The 25,422-nt window shown below is 41.7% G+C and overlaps 1 protein-coding gene across 3 annotated transcripts in view; it reads right to left on the reverse strand.

The window, feature by feature from the left end:
- Positions 1 to 25,422, reverse strand: part of sema3d (sema domain, immunoglobulin domain (Ig), short basic domain, secreted, (semaphorin) 3D) — a 265,383-nt gene that overhangs the window by 22,951 nt on the left and 217,010 nt on the right. For 2 of the 3 annotated variants that reach the window (XM_068005026.1, XM_068005025.1), the window contains exons 12-17: positions 22,963 to 23,185; positions 19,672 to 19,760; positions 18,276 to 18,317; positions 17,985 to 18,142; positions 14,948 to 15,012; positions 12,077 to 12,213 (exon numbers count right to left, since the gene is read on the reverse strand). In XM_068005026.1, coding sequence (XP_067861127.1) covers positions 12,077 to 12,213; positions 14,948 to 15,012; positions 17,985 to 18,142; positions 18,276 to 18,317; positions 19,672 to 19,760; positions 22,963 to 23,185 — 714 coding nt within the window. The remainder of the gene's footprint in view (positions 1 to 12,076; positions 12,214 to 14,947; positions 15,013 to 17,984; positions 18,143 to 18,275; positions 18,318 to 19,671; positions 19,761 to 22,962; positions 23,186 to 25,422) is intronic. The other variant, XM_068005027.1, reaches the window with a different exon arrangement.

Consider the following 25,422-nt stretch of genomic DNA (forward strand, 5'->3'; position numbering starts at 1 on the left):
TATACCGAATACTGAAGCTGCCTCTGTGCTTGTAATCATGAACAAAACTAAAAGATATTGAAAGTAGCTGACATCTGGGTTCCTTCTTTCTCTTCACCAAAGTGCTCTCTCACTTCAACTAGCAAGGCAACAGCCAGCATGCCTTTTCTAAGTAAACCAATAAGGGGACACAGGGTTGCCCCAGTGTCATCAAACAAAAAACAAACAAAAGTGCCCCCTTTTTAAGAGGGGCACAAGTAATAAAAAACTAAACCATAAAAAACAAAGGAAACTTATAAACTTAAATAATAATGTTGTTGCTGGTGTCCAGTAAATGCTCCAGTCCCTACGGTGCCCACATGTTATGGAAGACCTCAAGCGTACCGGTGGACACCGCGGGATCCTTCTCCAGGACCACTCAGGTGAGGACAAGACCGCAGGAGAGAGGCAGCAGTCAGAGCGACCACCCCCATGGGCTGCGTCCAACCTGGACCTGTAGATGGCCACCTTGGCCAGGCGCAGGAGCAGACGCACGAGCCAGTATGAGATTAGTAATACACCACACGAGTAATGCTACCACTGCGGCACAGCATGTTCATGTACACGCGTCACTGGCTGCTCCGACAATTTGTAACATGTGGTATTCACGAGAGACTGGTAATTGGATTCCAATTGAAACATTCACGCACCTTCCTGCAACAGAAGGTTCTTGTGATGGTTCAAACGCAGGCAGTAACTGAGGATCAGCCTGAGGAGATAAGAAGCAGGTGGAGGGTCAGGCTAAAAAGAAAAGAGCAAGGAATTTGGGCCAGAGGCAAACTTCAGTGGGGGATGGACCAGAACTGCTAGGATGCGGATACAGTTTGCAATAAGGAAGAAAGGAGAGTGGATTCAGAGATAGAGTCCAGACCTGGTGGTTGGGATTAAATGGACACTGCCTTCTGAAACCTTCAGTAATCCACATTTGTCAGGCTGTTCATTGCAAATCAGTGCGAAAGGAATCACATTTCCCACTCTGACACAGTTGGTATTACCAGAGTGTCTGGAATATTTTTTAATAGAATTATTCTAACATAAAAACAGGAAAGTAAGGGATTGTGCACAAAGATACCAAAAGGTTTGTCCAATTAACCCCCACCCCCCGTTTTAGGTTTGAGATTATTTAATAGTAAAATTTAAACTTTATGACTACTTAAAGATCCGGTACTTGAACTGCAAATCAAAACCTTCTTTTTAAGAAACTGGCATGAATGCTGTAAAGCCTTGGTAACAGACCAATTTAATTATAATGACAACCTGATGTCTAGACATCTGATAAGACCAAGCTGTTCCACTTATAAATTATTTTTCATTTGTAGTGCTTTGCAAAGATCTGTTGTGAGCTTTCATTTTTTATCCAATAGTCTGTACCACTTTAAGTCATACTGAATGTTGCAGTAAGCTTCCCGCTGGGATAGGGGACAGAGGGCTGATTAAAGCATGACCCAAGAACTGACAGCATTAATTAGGCTGAGGTCCCCATGTCAACTGTAGAATCCTTCCATTGGAACCTACTATCCTCCCATCACAAGCATCTAAATGCCTCTTGAATGACTCCAGAGTTTTTGCCTCCACTACCCTAGCACTTTCTGACTTCAGTCTTGAATTTGCTTTTACAAGTTTGTATCAATGTCCATTTGTCCTACAGTCATGGTTTAACTTGAAATAGTGTTCAGAATTAACCTTTTCTTAGTAATATACCTCTGTAAGGTTGCCGTTTAAACCCTTTAAAAGTTTCAAAAATGGCGCATCTGACCCTGTCAATACTTTCTGCGAATACACAGGGTCTGCTCAGACGAGGAGGAACGCGATGGACACCTACAGACGCTGAAAGATGCCCTAGTAAGAACGGGATATGACGCTCGACTCATCGATCGACAGTTCCGACGGGCCACAGCGAAAAATCGCATAGACCTCCTCAGGAGACTAACACGGGACGCAACCAACAGAGTACCCTTTGTCGTCCAGTACTTCCCCGGAGCGGAGAAACTACGCCATGTTCTCCGCAGCCTTCAACATGTCATCAATGACGACGAACACCTCGCTATGGCCATCCCCACACCTCCACTACTCGCCTTTAAACAGCCACCCAACCTCAAACAGACCATCACTCGCAGCAAATTACCTAGCTTTCAAGAGAACAGCGTCCACGACACCACACAACCCTGCCACGGTAACCTCTGCTAGACATGCCAGAGCATCGACACAGATACCACCATCACACGAGAGGACACCACCCACCAGGTGCATGGTTCATACTCCTGTGACTCGGCCAACGTTGTCTACCTCATACGTTGCAGGAAAGGATGCCCCAGAGCATGGTACATTGGCGAGACCATGCAGACGCTGCGACAACGGATGAACGGACACCGCGCAACAATCGCCAAACAGGAGGGTTCCCTCCCAGTCGGGGAACACTTCAGCAGTCAAGGACATTCAGCCACCGACCTTCGGGTAAGCGTACTCCAAGGCGGCCTTCGAGACACACGACAACGCAAAATCGTCGAGCAGAAATTGATAGCCAAGTTCCGCACCCATGAGGACGGCCTCAACCGGGATCTTGGGTTCATGTCACACTACACGTTACCCCACCAGCGAACAAATGTTATCTGTTTTTAATATAACGGGTCAGTTGCTGTCTTTTCTATGTTTCTACCTCTCTATCTCTGTTTTTTTTTGGTGATTTGTATATTCGGAGACCTTGCAGGTAACACCTGTCTGTCTGCACACTGATTGCCTTGGCAACGGGCAGTTGAAAAAACTGTCTGTAATCACCAAGCATTGTTCTGTGATTTATAAATGTGATTTCATTTCAAGGATTTCATTTCCAACAACGTTCACCTGAGGAAGGAGGAAGCCTCCGAAAGCTTGTGAATTTAAAATAAAATTGCTGGACTATAACTTGGTGTTGTAAAATTGTTTACAATACTTTCTAGGGTCAAGATTGAATTAGCTTTGATATTCAGGATGTGTTTGATTCCATTTGGTTTCAATGGGGCAGAAATCGCTTGGGAAATAACGGTGAGCTCAACAGCGCTCTCCGTTGTTAGTGACAAAATCGAGGAGCAAGTTCCGGTGTTTGTACATGCCCAGTGAAACGCAGAAATCCGGAACTTGCTCCTAGTGGTTCACCAGCAATATGGCAGCTTCGAATTAAAGGGCCATCACACACTGCAATCAGTGAAATCATTGAAAAAGCGCAAACTTGCTTATCTGCCCAGCTGGAAAGTAACTAATTACGGCACCAAATGGGTACGCTTAAAAATACAGGTCTAAACTAAGTCTTAACAGCGCAGTTAGTCTTAATGAATGCCAAACAACTAAAAATAACTTTTAAAAATGTGGAGTCTCATTACTCCTTGTCTTAATAGTTTTTGGTCATTAAAACTTTTTTTTAAAACTTAAAAAAATATATTTTTTTACTTTTCCCTTCTGTCTCTTTTATTTAATTCAATTATTTCTTACCCGCTTTTTTGCTGTCTATAACTGTTTTGACATTGATTTAAAATGTTGTACCTTTCACTTCCTGGTTTAAGGTTCCAAGCCTGCAGAGGCAGCTGTCAAAAATGCTGCAATCTGATCGGTCGAGGGGAGAGATCGATCCTCTCGCTTCTCCCAGGGTCCTAGCTTCACCTGAACTGACGCTGGCCTCTCCTCCACTTCCTATTCGAGGGAGTGGCTGACAAAAAGACCGCGGTAAGTTAGTGGGTTACTCTATGGAGCGGCGAGCAGTGTTGGTTCAATGCTCCAAGCGATTTCTACCCTATTGACTTTTGAGGCTGAAGAGGACATGGTTTAGGATGTACTTTGTGAGACAAATCTTACTGTTCAGCTTTGTGCTGTTCTCATTGAAGAAGTTTGAGGTTTACGTTTTTCAAATGTTATTTGTTTTTGTTTTACGGTCTTCTTGCTGATAGTTAGGAAATTGTCCTTCCAACATTACTTTTTCTTCTGCTCTTTTATGCTTGACCAGGTCAGACAGGTAGAAATTTTTGCTCCTTTTCAAGTTTTGTACTCATCAGGGTGAGGGCGTCAATAACATGGAACATTTATGACAACTATGTCAGCACTAAGAACTCCCAGGTCAACCCCAGATCAACTATGGCGTGCGTTAAATGCAAAATAAAGTTGCCCCTACATTGCAACCAACAACCTGCCTTAACCCTAACCTCAAAATACTTTCTACAGAGGTAGGGTGAATTTTTCTACTCTTTTCTTACCCCATAGTAGGCTGTGGAATTCTTGGTAGCTGGCCGCCCACCAATACCTCACCCAAATAACTCTTCTTCATGTGTAAAGATAAAGTGCTGTTAAAACAACAACTTGCACTTATATAGCGCCTTTAATGTAGTAAAAAGTCCCAAGGTGCATCACGGGAGAGATTATCAAACAAAATCTGACACTGAGCCACATGGGGATATTAGGACAGGTGACCAAAAGCTTGGTCAAAGATGTAGGTTTTAAGAAGCATCTTACAGGAGGAGAGAGAGATAGAGAGGCGGAATGAGGTTTAGAGAGGGAATTCCAGAGCTTAGGCAGCTGAAGGCACGGCCGCAAATGGTGCACCAAAGAAATCTGGGGATGTGCAAGAAGCCAGAATTGGAGGAGCGCAGAAATCTCAGAGGGTTGTAGGGCTGAAGGAGGTTACAGAGATAGGGAGGGGCGAGGCGAGGCCATGGAGCGATTTGAAAATAAGGATGAGAATTTTAAAATCAAGGGTCTGCCGGACAGGGAGCCAATGTAGGTCAGCAAGCCTAGGGATGGTGGGTGAACGGGATGTGGTGCAAGTTAGGATACAGGCAGCAGAGTTTTGGATGAGCTCAAGTTTACAGAGAGTAGAAGGTGTGAGGCCAGCCGGGAGAGCATTTAACCATGGTCAGCACCACCGCCAAACTCTGCTGTCCTGAACCGAGGTCCACATTTGCACTTTTCAGGTCGGTTCATAGTATAGTAACCAGGAGCAGAGACCTCAGTTGACTTTTCTGCTCTCTAAATTAGGGACACTGAGGTCAACTGTAATCCCTGAGCACTGATCTGACAGAGTTCAGCTAACTCAGGACAGGCAAGGGATTAAACTCAGGATTTTCCAAGTCTGTATGACTCAGTAACAAACCAGGTGATGCATTTATCCAATGAGCCAGTCAAGGAGCCCTGCTCTCTACTTTCTTACATTCGTATTCGAACTAGAAATGTAAAATTTTCCCCATCTAGTTATTTACTGTTGGATATGATGAATGTTCCCATATGTTTAATACGTAAACAGGGAATCTCAAGATCATAAAAGCAGTGGGCACAATCACATTGAGGCAATCTATTCCGCCAGAAAACATGATGGAACATTCAAAACTATATTAAAGACTCTTTGAAGCAGAATGAAAGACTCAGAACGAACTTAATTATCTAGGAAGTAATATTCAGTATATCTGCCATCTAACACAGGCATTATACATTATATTTTCCAGTGAGGTATCTCATTATCAATTATTATTTTTTTGAGTTTGAATGTGTTTCAGATCGTTCCACTTAAAAGTGTGCTATCTTCATGAAAAAATATTTAGCAAAGTTTTTCCTGTATTTAAAGATGGAGAAGAGCCAACAAGAGCTGTGCAGCACTTTGCCAGGGTGGCATCACGCCCGTAACCCAATAGTCTATTCAACAAGGCATAAGATGATTGCCTTAGGTGTTTGTGCCTTGGGTGCCCCTTTAAGTGCAAGTGGTTTAAAAATAATTAGCCTGAAGATTTGGAATTAACAAAATATTGAGAATGTTTTCCATTTTTAAAAAGCAGGTTATTAAAACATAGTGAATTAACAGCAATAAATAGAAGTGCTAATCACTGCAGCTTTTCAGCTAGGTGAGTTCATTTTATAGGATTTTCTAGCCTCACTAGCACTAATCTGGTGAATCAGCACTGTAATAATGTTCATTTTGGGCCTCGTAACAGCTACTTAACCAGTCAAGTAACAGGCGAGAAAGCTAATTCAGCTCCAGAGAAAAAGAAATTGTAGTAAATTAAGCAGAGTAGTAAAGTTGTAAAGCCTGATTCACTGACATGGGCATTTCTCACATTTTGAAAGCCTGATTTCTAGATTCATTCCATAGGAACTAAAGCATTTTCTCTGTGCGTAATTAATCTCTGAATTTTGAAATCAGAAAGAAAGAGCAAACTATAAATTCAATTTTTCAGCATTGTGTGCAATAGCTGCTGGTGTAATATGTATTGAAATTAATTTCTTGGTTAGTTCTGGATTTCTTTGTACTTGTACTGATTTAGTTGAACACCCAAACCTTGAGACTTCCCATGAAATACAACAAAGTACATAACTGGGCGGTGCATCAATGTTTTTAAACAGTTTACTGCTCATCTGTTTAAAGTGGCCTTGAGCCGAGGACTACTCAACTGTTTGATGTGCCGTTGGGGACAGTGCTGTAAACTGTTTAAACAATGGCAACTGGTGGGGTGGATACTTAGTCTCCAACATGCTGGTCTTCCAACTGAAGGAGCTGTCCATAACCGAGTGTTGCTGACTGGCACACTCCAAGGTGCAGGAGTACGTGCTGCAGGACAAACTGAGGTGAGATGCGACCTATGCAAAGGCTCTATGGGGAAAGGCCAATGTGTAAGGCCACCCCACCTTGTATTGTACACCATGAACTGTATGTACAATGTATGATGTGTAACTGTATTGATTGTACCAGGACCATTGAATTGTACTGTATGTATTACTGCAAATTGTATGACCTGTATTGTATTGTTTGAAGCAAGACTTGAATTGCATAGTATGTACCTTTACAAATTTTATGAATAAAGTATATTTTGAAATTTAAAAAAAGGTGGATACTCAGTCTCCAGGGGAACCTACGCTTCCTGGCAGCTTTCTTTCATGAACAGCAACACTGAACAATTGGAGCAAAATCCGTGTAGCACAAAAGCAAGAGTCTAGCTGCTCCATCATCGAATTAACTGCAGAGCTGAATACCTTGCCTGATAGTTTTAATTCCCTTCAGTGGAGAACTGCTATCTCTTTCTTGGAAAGCTCACAGGCTTCAACAAGCAACAGCAGATTTTTAAAAAAAAAATTGTTTCCAATTTCGTTCCCATGTTTGGGGCAGAAAGTGGGAACAGAATACAAAAAAGGGAAAAAACTACAGCTCATCTCCTATTTTTCTGCCAATTTTAACACCCATCTCTGTAAGTGTCACTATTAAAAACATGGAGCATCTTACTTCGAATCAGAAAGTGCCTTTAAGAGACCCCAGCTAAACTATGAGCAGGAAGCTGAGCAATTCTAACACATAAAGGAATTTTCATTGATAGCACTAATAATATTGATGTAGGCATCTCTTACTGGCATAAGATCATTTTTATGTTGTGGGGGGGGGGTGGAGTTGGTGGAGTGGGTGCGGTTGGGGGGTGAACATTAGGAGCACCCTGGTGGTGGAAAGCTGTCTGTTGGAAAACACGCCTTTCACTTGTTCAGAATGTCTTCTACTGGCAAGAACAGTCTGACTTGTTTGAACAGGTTGGGTCTATACTCATTGGAGTTTAGAAGAATGAGAGGAGATCTTATTGAAATACAAGATTCTGAGGGGACTCGATAGGGTAGATGCTGAGAGGATGTTACCCCTCATGGGGGAATCTAAAACTAGGGGGCATCGTCTCAGAATAAGGGGTCGCCCGTTTAAGACGGAAACGAGGAGGAATTTCTTCTCCCAGAGGGTCGTGAATCTTTGGAATTCTTTACCCCAAAAAGCTGTGGGGGCTGAGTCATTGAATACATTTAAGGCTGAGTTAGACAAATTTTTGATCAGCAAGGGAGTCAAAGGATATGGAGAATGGGCGGGAAAGTGGAGTTGAGGTAAAAATCAGATCAGCCATGATCTCATTGAATGGCGGAGCAGGCTCGAGGGGCCAAACGGCCTACTCCTGCTCCTATCTCTTATGGTCTTATGGTCTTACAGAGGCTTTGCAGAGATTTGTAATACTGCAAATTTGAACCCCTATTAAGAACAATTTTGAGAGAAGGATATAGTTTATCAGAAAAATTAATTTTCTGCTTTTAATAATAATTTGCAGCACAATATAATCTCAGGGATAAAGGCTAGGCTGGGTTGGGGACAGTGTTATATAAAAGTTTTGATTGATGTATCTGTCAAGTTTAGATGTATGCTAAAAAAGGTTCATATAAAAATTACAGTAATGCTTCCCAGATTGTCACCTCCATTGTTTGCTATATTGCTGTTCAGACCTTTAAAAAGTTCCAAAAATGGCACATCTGAACCAGTCAATACTTTCTAGGGATATGATTGAATTAGTTTTGGTATTCAGGGTGTATTTGGTTCTGTTTCAACACACACCCTCCAGAGAAACTGAACCAATCCCTTAAAAAAATTGCAGTTCCCCAAAAAGCTCGCACTGCACAGATATGAAGATTTTAACTGTGGAAATTGGATGGGGTGGGCAGTTAAAATAACGTGAGTCATTTACCCCCTCCGATTGTGCGTCCTTCCCGCCATGTCCCCATATTAACCTGCTCTTTTGAGCAGGCGAGCAGGACACCCACAGGAAAGAAGTGATCGCGGCCAGACGTTCCTCCCCCCAACAACGGCAAGACCTCCCACTACCAGCCGGGGACCGTCCCCATAAGGCCGCGGCCTCCTGCCCCTTTGTTTGTGCTCCCACCCGCCAGGCCAGGCTATCAATTTGGCTGGCTGTCGGGTGGGAGACTGCAGCAGGTTATTTAAATGAGGTCTTGCCATTAAGATCGGCAGGCCTCCATGTCCTCGGCTTTGCAGGGTTTTCCTCGTGCTACCGCGTTCCCCTGCATCCTCCCCACTAATATCGGGGCCATGATTTCTCCAATTATGAAATGAATTTCTCAATGGCTTTCAGGCATTCCTCCAGATCCCAAAAAACGATAGCGCCAATTTTCCTGGCCGTTGCTTCCAGGAACTGAGCGTTCTGCGGGCAAGGAAAATGGGACGGAGACCTTGATTGCCAGCTCTGCACCAGGGTTGTCCCATGGCTATTTAAATAGCTCAGGACAGGGAATCCAGAGATGCTCCCAGAGCTGGACAGGTGCAGCACACTCTGGGTGCGCTGGTTCTGCTTAGTGCCTGGGCAGAGGAAAATCAGCCCTAATAACTCCACGTGCACAGTCATACATTTATTTAAGATACAGCAAAATATTAAAATACTGAGCTAAATTTAAACCATTCCACAGTGGATCTGGATCCAGCTAGTTTCTCTCAAACACATGAAACTCCAGGTTGGGTGTGGCAAATATCACCAGTATTTGCTAATGCCCTGATGTATGTATTTTAATAATAACTTCATCCACAGTAAAACTACACTATTTTCTCTCCCTCTCACTTGGAGTCTGCCGTTGTTCTATACTGTCTCTAATCAAGACAATGAGCTGCTCTCAGGCCTTTGTCAATGCCTCTTTTGCCCAGCTGTCAGCACAGGCATGACAGTGGCCTGGGTGACTGGTGCTCTGATTTTCCCTCTCTCATTTACCACTCTGTGCCATCTTCCACGTTCATTCCTAAATTTACATATAATTAAATAGAATTTACGTCACAGAAACAGGCCATTTGGCCCAACTGGTCTGTGCTGGTGTTTATGCTCCACATGAACCTCCTTCCACCCTACTTCATCTAACCCTCTCTGCATATCCTTCCATTCCTTTCTCCCTCATGTACTTATCCAGTTTCCCCCTAAATGCATCTATGCTATTCACCTCAACTAATCCACATGTCGCAAGTACCATATTCTTACGACTCTCTGGGTAAATTTCAGTTTTTCATTGTGAGCAATTAGTTACCATGGTTTCGATGCACCAGCAGCAAATGAAATTTAGTTAAGATGAGTACTCATTTCACAGACGACTCCCAGTCTCAGACTGAACCAGTGCAAATCAATCAGAAGTGGTCTGATTGCATGAAGAGATTTCAGGTGGAGAGGGCCCTTAGTTGAGGCGTATAAATCTGAAAGATCATAAATCAAGAGCAGGAGAAATGTGCTCTACAGTAACACTGGCCATGTCAGCACTTGAGAAAAACTGAATGTTTACACAACATCAAAGCGGCTTTTAAGCAAACATAAAGGAAGGCACATTGAACATGTGCATAAACACTTAAAGCAGCTCATTCTGAGCAGCTTGTACTTTGAAGTGCCAGATTGAAGTACTTCTGCATACATAAACCAATGAGTTTTAATTGTGCATGAGAATGCTTATGTGAATAACATATACATTTAAATGTACCAATCTCAATATTGCCTTTGTCTTTCTAACTCTGTGGAATCTAAACAGGTCCAGTGAATTAGAGCTGGTGTAAAATGCCTCAGTTCTAGTAAACAATTTTACAACACCAAGTTATAGTCCAGCAATTTTATTTTAAATTCACAAGCTTTCGGAGGCTACCTCCTTCCTCAGGTGAACGATGCGGAAATCATTTCCGCATCGTTCACCTGAGGAAGGAGGTAGCCTCCGAAAGCTTGTGAATTTAAAATAAAATTGCTGGACTATAACTTGGTGTTGTAAAATTGTTTACAATTGTCAACCCCAGTCCATCACCGGCATCTCCACATCAGTTCTAGTAGATTGATTTAGGAGAGTACGGGGGCTCCCGCCCAGCGAGAATGGGATTGTGGCGCCCCGAAAATGGTGGGGAACAACTTACCGCCTCATCCCCGCTGTCGCATGGCCATCGCAATCTTTTTTTATATTTCAAAATATACTTTATTTCATAAAATTTAAAGATACACACAGTTCAATGTAAAAGGACACAATTTCAAGCAATATAGTTCGAACCAATACAATGCAGATTGTGGACACTATGATCTCATTGTTACAATTCAAAACACAGTACATATCTTCTAATACATTCTGCACAATACCAAGTGGGGTGGCCTTTCATGGTGGCCTTTCCCCATACAGCCATTGCACAGGCCGCACCTCACTTCAGTGCGTCCCGCAGCACGTACGCCTGGACCTTGGAGTGTGCCACTCGGCAACACTCGGTTGTGGACAGCCCCTTCATGTGGACGATCAACAGGTTTTGAGCGGACCAAAGGGCCTCCTTCACCAAGTTGATGGTCTTCCAGCAGCAGTTGATGTCTGTCTCAGTGTGCGTCCCGGGGAGCGACCCGTACAGCACAGCATCCTGTGTTATCGAGCTGTTGGGGATGAACCGGGACAGATACCAACGCATCTCTCTCCACACCTTCTGCGCAAAGGGGCAGTCCATCAGCTACGTGGGCAGCTCGCGGTGCGCTGAAATTCCGTGCGTATTGGAAGGACCACACTGGGAGAGCCTTTCTCACCACCACCCAGGCTACACCTTAGTGCCCGTTGGACAGTTCTGGCAAAGAGACATTCTGCCAAATAGCAAAGCCCGTCTGGTCGGGGAACTGCCCAATCAGATCCACCCTCTCCTTTCCCTGCAAGACTCCCAGAACGTTCCATGCTGACCACTGTCCAACGGCTTTGTGCTCGAAGGGGTTCCTCCTCAGGAACTTCTCCACCTGGGACAGGTGGTGGGGTATGGTCCAGCTGGATGGAACGTCCAGCGTCTGCTCGGCCAGCGCGGCCAGACCCAGCTTTCTTAGTGTGGTGGACAGGTAGAAACTCAGCACGTGGTGACACTTGATGTTTGCGTACTGGGCTCTACACACATCCTGAGGCAGTGGCCATCACAAACTTCCCCCAGGCCTAACGGTGGGCAGCTGTTTTAAGATGTAAAATAGGCAATACTGGTGGTATCAGCAACCCCATGACTGACACACATTTGATCAAAACAGTCTAAATAGATTGGATCATTGCTTTTGATCCACAGCAGTGGTATTCATAAGACAGACCTAAGGAGAGTTGTGGCATATTGTCCCTTTAACCATGGCCCCCAGCAGACTCCTTACTCCATGTCCATTTAGGCCTCCGTTCACGGCTTGCTCGGAGAGTGGCCTCTTTAGGAATATTGTGTGGATGAAAGGCAAATTTTCACTTAACATAGCATTAGTACAAAAAAAAACAACCCAGTACTCGGACAGCTTACCTCTTCACGATGCTCATCCCGGGATCGCTGAATAAACCACCGGATAGATGCTTGCTGTGATTTGGGGATACATTCCAGGAAAGTAGAGTTAAATTCAATACCGAAAATCAGCTTCTCTTCAGCTTCATTGCTCATACCTGTCAATCACAAACCCTGACATCAGCGTGAGTTTTACAGGGTATACTTCAGCGCACTGAAGCAAATACCATCTTTTAATGCAAGTGAAAATTAGATAATGGTTCACATGCTGTATCTTAACACATAGAAGTGGCTCAGTTGATAAATTTGTTGCCTAATGTGTATCTGAGCCATACATTCCAGGAAGGTATGCAGTTAAAACCCAGTTTGAGCTGAGCTAGGTGATTTTAGCCACGGGTATCAGTAGGTCCTTGGCACCCCTGGGTGTGGGAAGGGTAAAGTCAGCCAAAAATTGGACTGACAAGAAAAGAAATTGTTTAATAGAGATGTTACAAATGTTAATGTTTTCTCTGCATTAACTCATACCAGGAGGGACTAACCAGGACAAAATCAACCCTAAACTATATAATTTTTTACCTAAAGCATTTAAGAATTATGGTTGTTTCCTGCCAACAGTGGAAGCAACCTGTCTTTATATCTTAAACTACACTGAACCATCAATCTCGCACAATGGGAAGGCTGACAACAGAAATGGAAAAAATGTAGGGAGTAAGGGGACATTTTCCTGACATCATGGCAGTGTGAGGAGAGCTTTCCTCTACGTTTAGCCTGTGCTATATTTGACTGGCAAGTACTTCATGTTGACCTGGAGTGGTCAGTCTCTGACTATACACTGGTGGTGTGAACCTCACTCAGCAGCAGTGCCTATTGAAAAATTGTGGGCAGCATTTTCTAATATGAGATGGCAGTGGGCAAGGGTCCCTGCCAACATGTACGCAGAAAACAGGCCACTGGGCGCCAGAAGTTGAATATATGCCATTTCCTTACACTGATCTTTCTCACCTCGTACAGCACAAAATAAAGGTATACATTTTCAAACAGTCTCAGATACTTGTCTTCCACAGATTACTGTTCTAATTACTTGCTGTATAAATAGCTCATTTGAGTACAGCACATTGAAACATGAACCAGTTAAAATGGCAGTAATGTTGTGGTAAGTGCAATAATGTAGTGTTACTAATTTGTTTTAAATTTAGCTTTAATAAATGCAAAAACATAAGGACAGATTTCGCTGCTCTCTCTCTGCCCCAGTGCTGGACAGGAGCAGTGAACCCAAAGTGGGCTTATTGGAGTTCATTCTGGAGCCAAGTGCAGCACCAAATACAGTCTGATCCAGGTGCCATCTAAGCATGACTATCCTGCAGTGAGGTTCTGGAAGAAAGTGTTCCTGATTACCTGTAGGTATTTCATTAAACATTATGATGACATTGTCTATTTAAATGTGGGATTTTTGTATAGAGAGTCAATATTGAATGAAAAGATCAAGGTGTTCTTATGTTTTGTGAGATGTTTAACTACTGCAGGAAAAACTAATTTTCTCCGTGACGTCAATGTTGGCAGACTTTGCAATGCATTGGTCAGACCACACTTAAAATACGTTGCACACCACATCACAAAAAAGGACATACATTAGAGAAGGCACAGAAAGCTGCAACAAAACAGATCCCAAGTGCAATGAGGAAAGATGTGACAATCCAGTCTCTCTTACCACTTGTGTAGATTTCCCACCCTCTCTGTAATATTCATGGTAGATGCTTCCTGGCCTTTGGTGGGTTAAATAATGGCTTAGCAACAGAAAACAGATGGTGCTGATAAATGATAAAAGTGTTCTCAAGTGGGGGCAATGACGAGGGAATTCCCTGAGGATCTGTTGTGTGGCCCCGTGCTGTTCTCACGGTTCTTTTTATATTAGACTCAGACAGAACCACAGAGCAGCCATTGAATATCTGAATCCACTAGTGTCTGATAACAGTAGATAATATACAGTGGGAAGATTTACTCCAATGGTAACTTGAGTCGCTGACAGCAAAACTAGGTCAAAGATATCTGGATAGAAATCGTAGGTAATTGTAGGTATTTTCTCATTTTCCCTGAACTCCATCACTACCTTTTTCCAACACAGAGGGCACTCGCTTCCAGGCATCTCCCACCATCACTGTACAACCAACTGCAGGAAGTATGCAAAGCTCAGAGTGACTGACTCTCGGATTTCCCTTGGCCTCCATAGGGAAATGCCCACCATTTCCCCTCATCAACATGGCGGGAGGTTCGAAACTCATCATGGGGAACCATAGGCATAAACACAAGCCCATTGGCTCCACGGAGCAGTGATTGGAGTTTTGAGGCCCCGCGCCACCGCGGCATCGTCTGACCGCGTGTCATTGTCATGACCACACTCTGAAGGAATCCCAGTTTCTAAAGTCTGTGGGATTCAAAATGTGTCTCGTGTTTCCCTCGAGTCCAATTCTCTTTGAAAATGACAAGCTTTCCTAAATTCCTTTATGAGTCAAGCACCTCTGCAGATGCAGACTTCATTACATTTAGGAATCCCAGATTTTTGAGGCATTACGTGGCTCCCCTACACTAAATAAATGATAAGTACCTGCAAGGTTTCCTAAGTTTATATAGGACATACATTTATAGCTAAAAAAGTAATTTAACAAAAACATAAGCCAAATTTTCACTGACTCTCAACTCCTAATATCTGGGCTTGCTGCACATTATGATGTTTCTTATGTTGTGGGTTTAAAAGCCACAAAACCTGTACGATAAATTATAGTCCCAGAATTCTCTCTACTTCTGTGGTTTGAAATAAAAAACATAATTAACTGCTTTCTTCCTAGCCACTGTTACAAAGCAACTTCCACAGCACGGAGGTGTAGAAACACTTACTTTCTTCCAGATCCCAGCACTGACTTATTGGGTCTCCGTGCTTCACATCTTGACGTCTAGTCCGCCTGTGCAATCATCATAAATGCCAATGAAATATTAATTGCAAAAAACTTGTTTTGTTCAGACAGTTAAAAGGGGAAAAAAAATCACCAAAGCAAAATGTTTCAAACTATGAAAATGTTCTTGCAGTTTGTAGTTGTTAACTCTTCTTTTTACAATAAGGTCTGCTATTTTATTACATTTCCTTTAGTTACATTTCCATCAGTTGAGTGTGTTAAATTGCAGAGGCTCATTAACTCATTCCTCAGTGATTAATAGCTACTTATCTACACCAGCACTTGCCTAGTGTTCTAGCATGTACGCAATTATGATGAATGGAGCAGTTAACTCACACATTGACTTAAGAATAAAATTTTATTCATTTTCTTCCATAAAATCTGGTGTATAAATTGTTTGTTACATCAATCACGCATTGCTTAATGACCATCACTTAATTTGCCTTCTCTGCTCTCCTACTCATTTCAACCTTGGTAATATTTTGCACTATAAGCTGTCCCCTTCACCTAAGTTTCTCAATAAAGAAAAAGATGTATAAGTCTGCTATATTTACATATATTTACTGCTGAATTGAAATGGTTTTGAATGCGTACAATGCAAAAGGATAACTTGACAGTCAGTTCTCAATCTGACTCCTGAACACAACAAAGCCAGAATATGTGAGACATTTCTAGTAGAAATACTACACCTGCAAAGTGGTACAAGATTAACTGCAACCTGGTGTGAAATCATATTTTATAGAATTTTACTGCACAGGAAGAGGCCACTCGCTCCGTCATGTCTGTGCTGGCTCTCTGAAAGTGCCATCCACTTTATCCCTATTACCATGCTCTTTTAGATTTTTCTTTTTCAACACTTTCCTTTTGAAAAAGATTATGAACTCTGCTTCTACCACAGTTTCTGTTCGGGTATTCCATGTCTTAACAATCCACTGTCTAAAAAGAAACTCAATGGTTTGTTGGACTCCTGAATAGTTTTTGTATCATTTTCATGTTAAGAGAAAGCACTAGGGCCACAATATACCATCAAAAATTAGCTTCCGAGATGTAGAGTTCCTTTGTCACTGAGCCCAGTGTGACTTGAAGTTGGGTGTGCACATTGCATTATTCAATACCTAAAACCAGTATCTATAACCACATCCTTAGCCGAGATTGGTATCTGTAATTGTACCATTAGCTAAGACTAGTATTTATGACAGTACCATTAGCCAAGACCAATATCTATAACAGTATCCTTAACTGAGACCAGTATATGTAATGGTACCATTAGCTCAGACTAATACACAGTATCCTTAGCCAAGACCAGTATCTATAATGATCCCCTTAGCCAAGACCAGTATCTGTAATAGGACCACTAGCTGAGACTGATACCTATAACTGTATCCTGATCACCTTTGAGCAACTGCCCAAGTGGCTACAATTGAAATAAGAAGCTCACCACCTGGTGAACTGTGAGTTTAGACCCATATTTCCTTATTGCACAGTGCAGTGTGTCACAGCAATCCTAAGACAAGTCCAGAAACAGGACACTTGCCAAGAACCACAGTCCTCGAGAACTTGGTGAATAACATTGAATTAAACTCACACTGACATTTTCCACCCTTTGTTTTGAAACAATTCTTTTGTGGAGAAAAATATTGGAGGTAATTTTCAGTTTGGATATGATACACCCCACCTGACTTTCCTTTGCATCGACTTCAATGGAAAGGAAAATCGAGCGTGGTGTATAACAGGCAGCTGACCCACCAGCGCTCGTTTTCCACTTGCGCCCAAACTGAAAATGACCTCTATTATCTTTGTTTTGACTAATTTTTAACATTATTTTCTTTGATCTCCACCATTTCCTGTAGGAAGTGATGAACAGAGTCCTGAGCCATAATCTCTAATAAAGGGCAAATCTTCCTGTCTCCGACCCTCTCTGTGGGGAAGCTCTGTCTCATGCACTGAGTGAAATTGGGAAGTGCAGGCAGGAACTCAAGTTTTCCCAATCTATAGGTGGGGGTAGATTAAAGTGTTGAATTTTGGCATTATATTTTTTTTTACTGTAGGTAATTTTAAAATACAAAACCTGGAAATGACTCATCTTTAAAAAATAACAAATCAAATCAAGCCCTCTTGAGATGAGGCTTCAATTTGAACACATTTAGTGTTGATCCCCATACTATCAGAGGATGAAGTTAAGTTGTGTGAGGGTGGAACAGACTGCTGCCTGAGGAATGATTACTGATTTACAACATTGCACAGTCCAGCCCTGTGTGTCATGCTGATTTTCTTATTTCAGTGACATTATTTTTGCTCTCTCCCAAATAGCTCAGAGGGTGCATGCATATGTTGTGTGCTCCTGGCAGGAAGGTATCACGTTCCATCCCTGATCTCTGCTGAGGTAGCTGATCTCATCGGAAGGTGTTATAATCGCCCTCTGGATCTTTGGATTACCAAGCTGGAAAATCAGCCCGGGTTCCCACTTCTGATTGCTATCCAGCGACCCCTGTTGGAAAGTATGTTTATTTATAGAGGTTTGGGCTCAGGTGTGATGCGTTCCACGGTCGGGTCATTTGCTAATACTCACTATCTAGGCCCATGCAAAAGGAAGTGCACCTTGGCAAGACACTCAATGACTATTAATGCCCATAAAATAAGAGACTGCGACTTTAGGAGTGTTGCTAGGAACATGAGCAGCTGAGTCAAGAGCCACAAGGGTAGGGTTTGAGTGACTTCCGAGCTAGAAAATAATCTCAAGTTAAATCACTTCAAGAAAACTTGGAGTGAGATAAGAGTCAATTTTCATGGTACAGAAATAAAATACCTTGACATGTTTTTAAAATGAGCAATTGAGTTGTTTTTGGCACTCTCTCAAATAATGCAGCTTTAAGGGAAAACATAAACGATCTGTGGACAATCAAAAAATCCAAGAAATATGAAAGGAGAAGCTCCTCGTGCATCATAACTGTAACCATCTGAATATAGCTGGCACAACCCACCGTTTTGATGTTGGTACATAACGAGAACATGAAGTTCCATCCCAAGCACAGTAGGGGTCTCTGGCTAAACAGCATTCCGCACATGCCTTGCCGTAGATATCACATCGATGCAGCGAGAGCTGGACCAGCCCATCTCTGGAGCCGATGTACAATTGCTGCTGTAAATAAAAAGTAAAAATAAAAATCGACTGCTGTTCCCTGTGGTTCTTAAAGCAACGCATACTTCTGGAAAAGAAATACATATTATCAATGGATGTGAATTAATATAAATACTCAAATGCAATAATTTACCTGTTTTGAAGATATTTCCATATTTAATATTGGAGAAGGGCCCTGGAGAAATAAGGAGGAAAATGTTAAATATCACATATCTTAAATACATTTTGTTTTTAATAACAATATGTAAATGATCAAAGGACTTAACCAGTTACTGGTCTGAATGAATAAATAAGTACTGTCCCCAGACAGGTGCATATAATAAAGTTAGAGGGTCAACTGTGATAGTGACTCCTTCCTATTCTGGACCAGTATAACATTATTGAGTAGATTTTGTGAGGCAATGCTCCCAGGATGGAGCCTCACTGGATGGGAGCACAGATCTGAAAATCAGGTGCAGAGGTCAGCATCCAGACAGTGACCAACTATAAAGGGAAATTTTGTGAGATTTTCCACTGGGAGCCTTGCATCCCCAAACCTACCCTTATAATTGATCGCTGTCCTTAAATTGTAAAGATTTAAAATATTCAATGAAATCATTTGGATTACAGCCTGGAGTATGCAATATGTACAAGTATTAGCAAGGCTTTGGCTTTACATTAGAAAACAACATTTTAAAAATTCAATTCCTTTTTCTGGTAATCTAAGACCAGTCATGCTCTCTGACTTGTAATTTAAATTCCTTTATGAAATATGTTTGAATCTTTCGGCTCAGAGACACAAGCTATACACCAGGCAGGGCAAGATAATGGCAATCAGTGACAAGTCTTTACAATATACATCTGTCTTCCAGCCTTATTAACAGATCACTGTAGAAATCATAGGGTGGATTTATACTCTAGCTACTGGTTTGAGCATCTTATTTATACTACATGGATCCCAGCCAGGAAAGAATTCTGCTTACTGGCATGTACAGAACTCCATACCCTACCATTACATTTGAAATATTTTGAGAATTTAGGCAGGAGCATCCACACTTTTAATACATTTTAAATAGCTTTGGGCAAGTCTTAGAAAGTTTCTAAGATGACCAAGGGATCTACTGATCAGTTTTTAAATCAAGTTTGACAGTGGACTTATACTACGTATGATGTCAAATAGCTTCCTCCATGGGCTTTAAGAGCTCTTCCCTCCAGAGTCAGGTTTGGACCTAACTCCAGAGTTATACTGTCACTTTAGCATTGAAGTAAAAATGCACCCATAAAATCAGAAGAATTATCTGTCATCATATTTAGCCCAAGATGTCCCCACTCGGTTAACAAAACAAATATAATTTGAAGTAAAAGCATGAAGATTTCATAATAAAAGCCGGCACAAGCACAATGGGCCAAATGGCCTCCTTCAGTGCTGTATGATTCTATGAGCAATGTATGATAGTTACATTTTCATATACGGTGCAAACAAATGCAGAAGATACACAGCGTTGAGCTTGCACTTTTAAATTTAATAACAATCAGAACTGCTTCCTTACCCTAAACACCTGCAGTTCCTCCAGTACGACCTCTTCAGTGATCCAATTTTCTTTCGTGACACTCACCACCTTTAAAACTGTTCCAACATCTGAGGGGGGAGAAAAGAAATCAAGATTTAAAGAACCTTTCTCCTAGAAAAAGAAGCAACAACAAATAATTTGCTCTGGTTAATGATTGCGGCCCAGTTCAAATAGTGCACACCCTCCCCATCACTATTATAGAAAAGCCATCAGTGCAAAGGCTGCAGCTGCTCAGGAACACCCACCATCACCTTCTCAGGGTAACAAGGGATGGGCAATAAATGCAGTCTTGCTAGTGTTGTTCACATCCCGAGAACAAAGCAGACGATTACTGTAAAATCTTGTGCACAGGTCGCACATTTAAGAAGGCTTTTAGATAGTAAATTTGGCAAAGTTATTAATATACCAATGTAATTACCAGTGCGACATGAAAACAAAATCACACCTATAATTATTATTCCAGTCATAATTTGTTAATTGTTTAATTCCCATAAGTTTTATCCACATTTTAGCCTCTTTTAGCCAAGCACCAATTGAGGAATGAGAGCGATCTGCTCTAGCTCTTGGCCTACCATGCTCCTGATTTAGGGATGGTGAGATTGGTGCGGGGAGAACTATGCTCTGATTTATTTCTCCCTTAATGGGTGGCAGCACCAGCCCTCGACTCATGGCCTTCTCCTAATGATCGGACAAAAATCATATCCTTGTGATGGGTGGGGCAGGTGGAATTGCAAGCACTAACCCAGATTTTACTTACATAAACAGTCACTGCAATCCAAAAATTCATTGTGTGAGCACTTTCAGATATTTAGATTATGAATAGAAACGTATTTATTTTCAGATCCTATCACTCTGTGGCTCAATGCATTGGATGGATTCTCCTCCAGGCACCAAACTAACTCAGGAGGCAAACAAGGAAGCAATTGAGACAGAGTGAAATAGTGTAATATTTTGCTGATGAACTCGAGATACACTGAAACCCTTTGTAAACTAATCATTATAATATATCCCACTTGTTCACTTACATACCTGGATAGAATGAGTCATTTGTTATAGTCAAATACCTATCCACTCGAAATGATAATCGGAACACTAATGTTTAAAGCAACAGAAGCAGTGTAATCCCTTGCCTCCAGAAATAAAGTGCCCAATCTCGGTCTGTGTGTTGACCGATTGTCTTAATCACACTTTTTAAACATTTTCATTCAACTGTCCACTCCTGTGTCAGATGATGTTGCTGTTTAGTTTTGGGTGTCCCACCTTAGGAAGGCTGTACTGACATTGGAGAAATTCCAGCGACGGTTCACCAGGATGATACCTGGGAGGAAGGACTCAGTTCTGGTGAGAGTGAGTAAACCTGCTTTATGTGCTCTGCAGGTAAGGATGTTCAGGGGCGATCTGACTGAGGTGTTTTAAAACAATGGAGGGAATTGACAGGGTGGATAAGGAATGACCCTTCACTTTAGTAGGGGAACCCAGAGCAAGAATTCCAGTTAAAGGTGAATCCAGGAAAAATGTCTTCATACAAAGGGTGGTGGTGCGCATTCTGTTCTAATGCACAGAAACATTAGGATATTAAAGAAACAAAAGGGTGGGAGGCCTAGGGGGAATGTAAGAAAATGGGAAAGATGAAAAACATGAAAACCTAGTGTCAGGTGGGGATTAAAACAGGTTTCCAAAAGTGAATGTAGCAAAGGTCTCTTCCATCTTCTCACATTTCCCCAGGTGTTCCACTTCCTTGGCATTTCACACACCTTTTGCTTTGTTAATGTCTTATTGTTTCTGTCCAATACTTGACTGAGATGGTGTATTACATTATTTCAGTTATGATTCCTCTCTGGGTTTGTCTGTGTTTTTTATATTGAGATCTCCCTCTCTCCTTTTTCTAACTGTATTAATGTGCCTGCCAGACTCTCATTCTTCAGTTCTGAAGAAGGCCTCGCACCTGAAGCATCAACTTGTCTGTTCTCTATACAGATCCTGACTGACCTGCTGTGTGTTTTGAGCATTTTCTTTTTAACATATTTTGGCTGTTAGCTTGGCTCAGTTAGTAGCACTCCTGCCTGTGAGGTGGAAGGTTATGGGGTCATGACCTACTCCAGGATTTGAGCATATAATCTGGGTTGACACTTCAGTGCAGTACTGAGGGAGTGCTGTGTGTCAAAGGTTTTTTCAGGTGAAATGTTAATCTGAGACCCTGTCTACCTTTTCAAGTGGATTAAAAAGATCCCACAACACTACTTAAAGAAAAGTGGGGAGATCTTCTGTGTCCTTCTTAACTAACACCGCAAATATTGTACAAATTGGCTGTTGTGTTTACCTACATAAGAACAATGGCTGCACTTCATTGGACATGAAGCGCTTTGGAATGTTATACAAAAGCAAGATTTTTCCTTTACTCAATCGGCCAGCTCCTCATATAGTGAATCGCCTCAAAGACTAAATGTACTTTAAATAGTTTACTGATGTTATAAACACTGTATAAACCCGTATCTATTTTTAATTGTTAAATTATGTTTATCTTGAAAGGTTTCTTCCTGGAATTTGATTTGATTCTTAGAGTGACCCAAACCACATTCCTTGTCCAGTTGTTGTCACTTAGTTCAGCTCAGCTAGGCACAGGGTGCACATCTCTGGAGAGTAATGTAACCTTGTTTAACATACGATGCTTGTGTTTTTCTTCGATGTGCTAAGATACCGATGAGTGACTGATATTGTCAGACTCAGAGTGAAACTCTTAAAGAGTTGAAGAGCATTCTTTCTTTAGCCTTGATAGGATATTGTAGCAAAGGACAATGTTTCTCACATACCATTTCGCACACTGAGATGAGAAGAGGAAGAGAGAAAAAGAGGTAAAGAGAAGAAAAGAGAAAAGAAGAAAGGGGAAGAGGGAAAGATAAGAGATGAGATGAAGGGAAAGAAGTTATGGATTGACAAAGAGCACCACCTGCAGGATAAAAGGAGCATGTGAATATGCACTTTAAAAAAACAAATTTCTCAAAAGTTCTTTGATTTCAAGTGCTGTGGTCACTATATACAGCCCAAATTCGTTTTCCATATCCATGGGGCAATTTTGAGTGGACCAGGATACTATTTGACCACCAAAATACCACATCACTGTACAAAATGGTTTAACAAAGAACTTGAAGAACAGTAAAAAGGTCACAGAAGTCTAATGTACAAGTATTTATTTGTCATTATTGCACTTAGAGACGATTCATTCAAATCAGGTGAAGATATTTTCACTCAGTCAGTAGAAATTTAAATTACCTGTCCCAAGAAACATGACATCATACTGTCCATCTTCTGCTATCACATGATCCACCACAATCTGTGTCAGACGGTAGTCGACATTGATCCTGGTAAATACGGGCCTTGCAGTCATTGGGTGCACAGATTTGTACATTACTGGGTGATACCTTATAAAACTGATCACGTCATCTGGGAAATCCTTGGTAGACTTTAACATGGGATCATAAGTTTTACTGGGACACTGTGGAGGGAAAAGATTTTTTTTTAAAAGTAAAACATATAATGACATTTTTACAACAAATGTTTTAAACAAAACAAAAACCAAAAAGAAATAAAGGTCATAGACCAGAACTGTCAGCACCATCAGGCTACTTGTAATCGTACAATAGTGCAATGTTCTACCCTTCCCCAGCTCTTTGTTCCATCAGTGAGATCCTTCAGCCACTGTACCTGTGCTCTCTGGAACTCTCTCTTTAACCATCTCCACTTTCCCACATCTCCTGCAACAGCCTCCTCAAAATCTATCTCTCTGACTGTGCTTCAATGCCCTCCCCTAGTTACTACTTCATATGTGCCATTCCCCCTGTCAAGTACCTCAGGATGGTTTGTTGTGTGAAAGGCTGTAAAGAACCGCGAGGCTTTTTGTGATATAAAAAAATTATAAAAATGCAAACTGTTGTATTTTCACAATCAAAGTATATTTGGTAGGATTAGTGACACAGTTTGAAGAAATATAGAGGCATAATAAGTCCAGACTTTGATTTTATTACTTGCTGATACTTTTATAACACTTGGAGATACTCTACCAAGGTGATACGGTTGAGTTTACATGAACTGGATAGCTCTGATATATCCTAAAGAAGGTGCTGTTTTACTTTTATTAATGGCAGCAGAGAGTAGGTCCACATTATTCATCACACTTTTCTGGTGTCTGACAAAGCAAAGTCTTCATCAACAACATATATTTTACTGCTCACGTGAACACTTTAGGAGCAATTTTCTGTGTTCACATTTTCAGCAGGGAGTCTCGCCCTCTGGCCACACATATCGGGAAATCACAGGTGCGCTGCCCATGATTCTCCATTCAATAGTTACAAGAGGAGCTGTAGATGAGAATAAGTCAGGGAAGGTGATTGGAGCACAGTCGAAAGAGTAAGTTATGAGGAGGCTTTTGAAGGAGGGAAGAGAAGCAGCAAGGCGGAGGGGTTTAGGGAGAGAGTTAAAAAGGCTCCCCAATAGCAACGCAAACTTAGTCCTTTTGGTTCTACTTAAGGAGAATGTGAAAACATTGACATTAATCAACTTCATTGATAAACTTCTACACTAATAAATGAACATAAATGTAGATAATCCCTGCTTTTAGTGTCATGCGATCTTTACCATCAACCTGAATCACTGGAACATGCAGATGGGGTATTGATTTAACATCTCATCTGAAGGGCTGCACTGAGTGTCAACCTGGATTCTATGCTCAAAATCCTGACAAAGGGCTCAAACCTACAACATTTTGTTGAACAGACATCAATTCGGGAGAGAATTTAGGACTTCAAGTTTGTTATTGTTGTGTTTTCAATAAAGTCAACTGTCTAAACACTGAAATAACAAATAAAGCATATGAATGCCAACTAAATGTTCTCTCATAGCTCTCCTTTTTCTCCCAATATTCATAGTTACAGCTGCACTTACAGGTCACCACTCCAGCACAACGCAGCACCCACTCCGGCACAACGCAGCACCCACTCCGGCACAACGCAGCACCCACTCCGGCACAACGCAGCACCCACTCCGGCACAACGCAGCACCCACTCCGGCACAACGCAGCACCCACTCCGGCACAACGCAGCACCCACTCCAGCAGAGTACGTTATATGTATTTTACAACAGTGATTACACTTCAAAAAAGTACTTCATTGGCTGGAAAGTGCTTTGGGACATCGTGAGGTCATGAAAGGCTCTATTTAAATGCAAGTCTTTCTTTATGTATAACATACTAAAAATGTTGCATCTGCAAGCACTTCCTGTCAATTTTTTCCATTGTAAATTCTTATGTCCACATTTATAATGGAAACTGCCTATGTAAACTTGTCACACTGCAATCACATCCTCCTGCCAGTGATGGCACTGTAGCATCTTCAGGTTTCCATTTCTCCGCTCCTCCACCTGTACTGTAGAGAAACTCCTTTGTGCCAATCGACTTCCCTGCTTCCTAACTTGTCATAAGTTTTTTCAAAGTGTTGTATAAAATAAATAAGGATAGAATGTATGCCTTTAAAATGGGTATTGAATTACATCTGCACATCCTAGCGAATTACTCCCTTGTGCTCTACCTTTCATCTGAAGACTACATTTGGTATTTACTCCCCATGTATGGTGCCATGGGAGACTGACTAAAATATAAGTAAAGTTTAAAAAATTACAGGTAAGAATCTGAAAAGCCAATTACAGGATGTGATATGATGGTGCAGAGTGCTGGAGTCC

This window comes from Heptranchias perlo, chromosome 24 (assembly GCF_035084215.1).
Source record: "Heptranchias perlo isolate sHepPer1 chromosome 24, sHepPer1.hap1, whole genome shotgun sequence".
Taxonomy (NCBI): Eukaryota; Metazoa; Chordata; class Chondrichthyes; order Hexanchiformes; family Hexanchidae; genus Heptranchias; species Heptranchias perlo.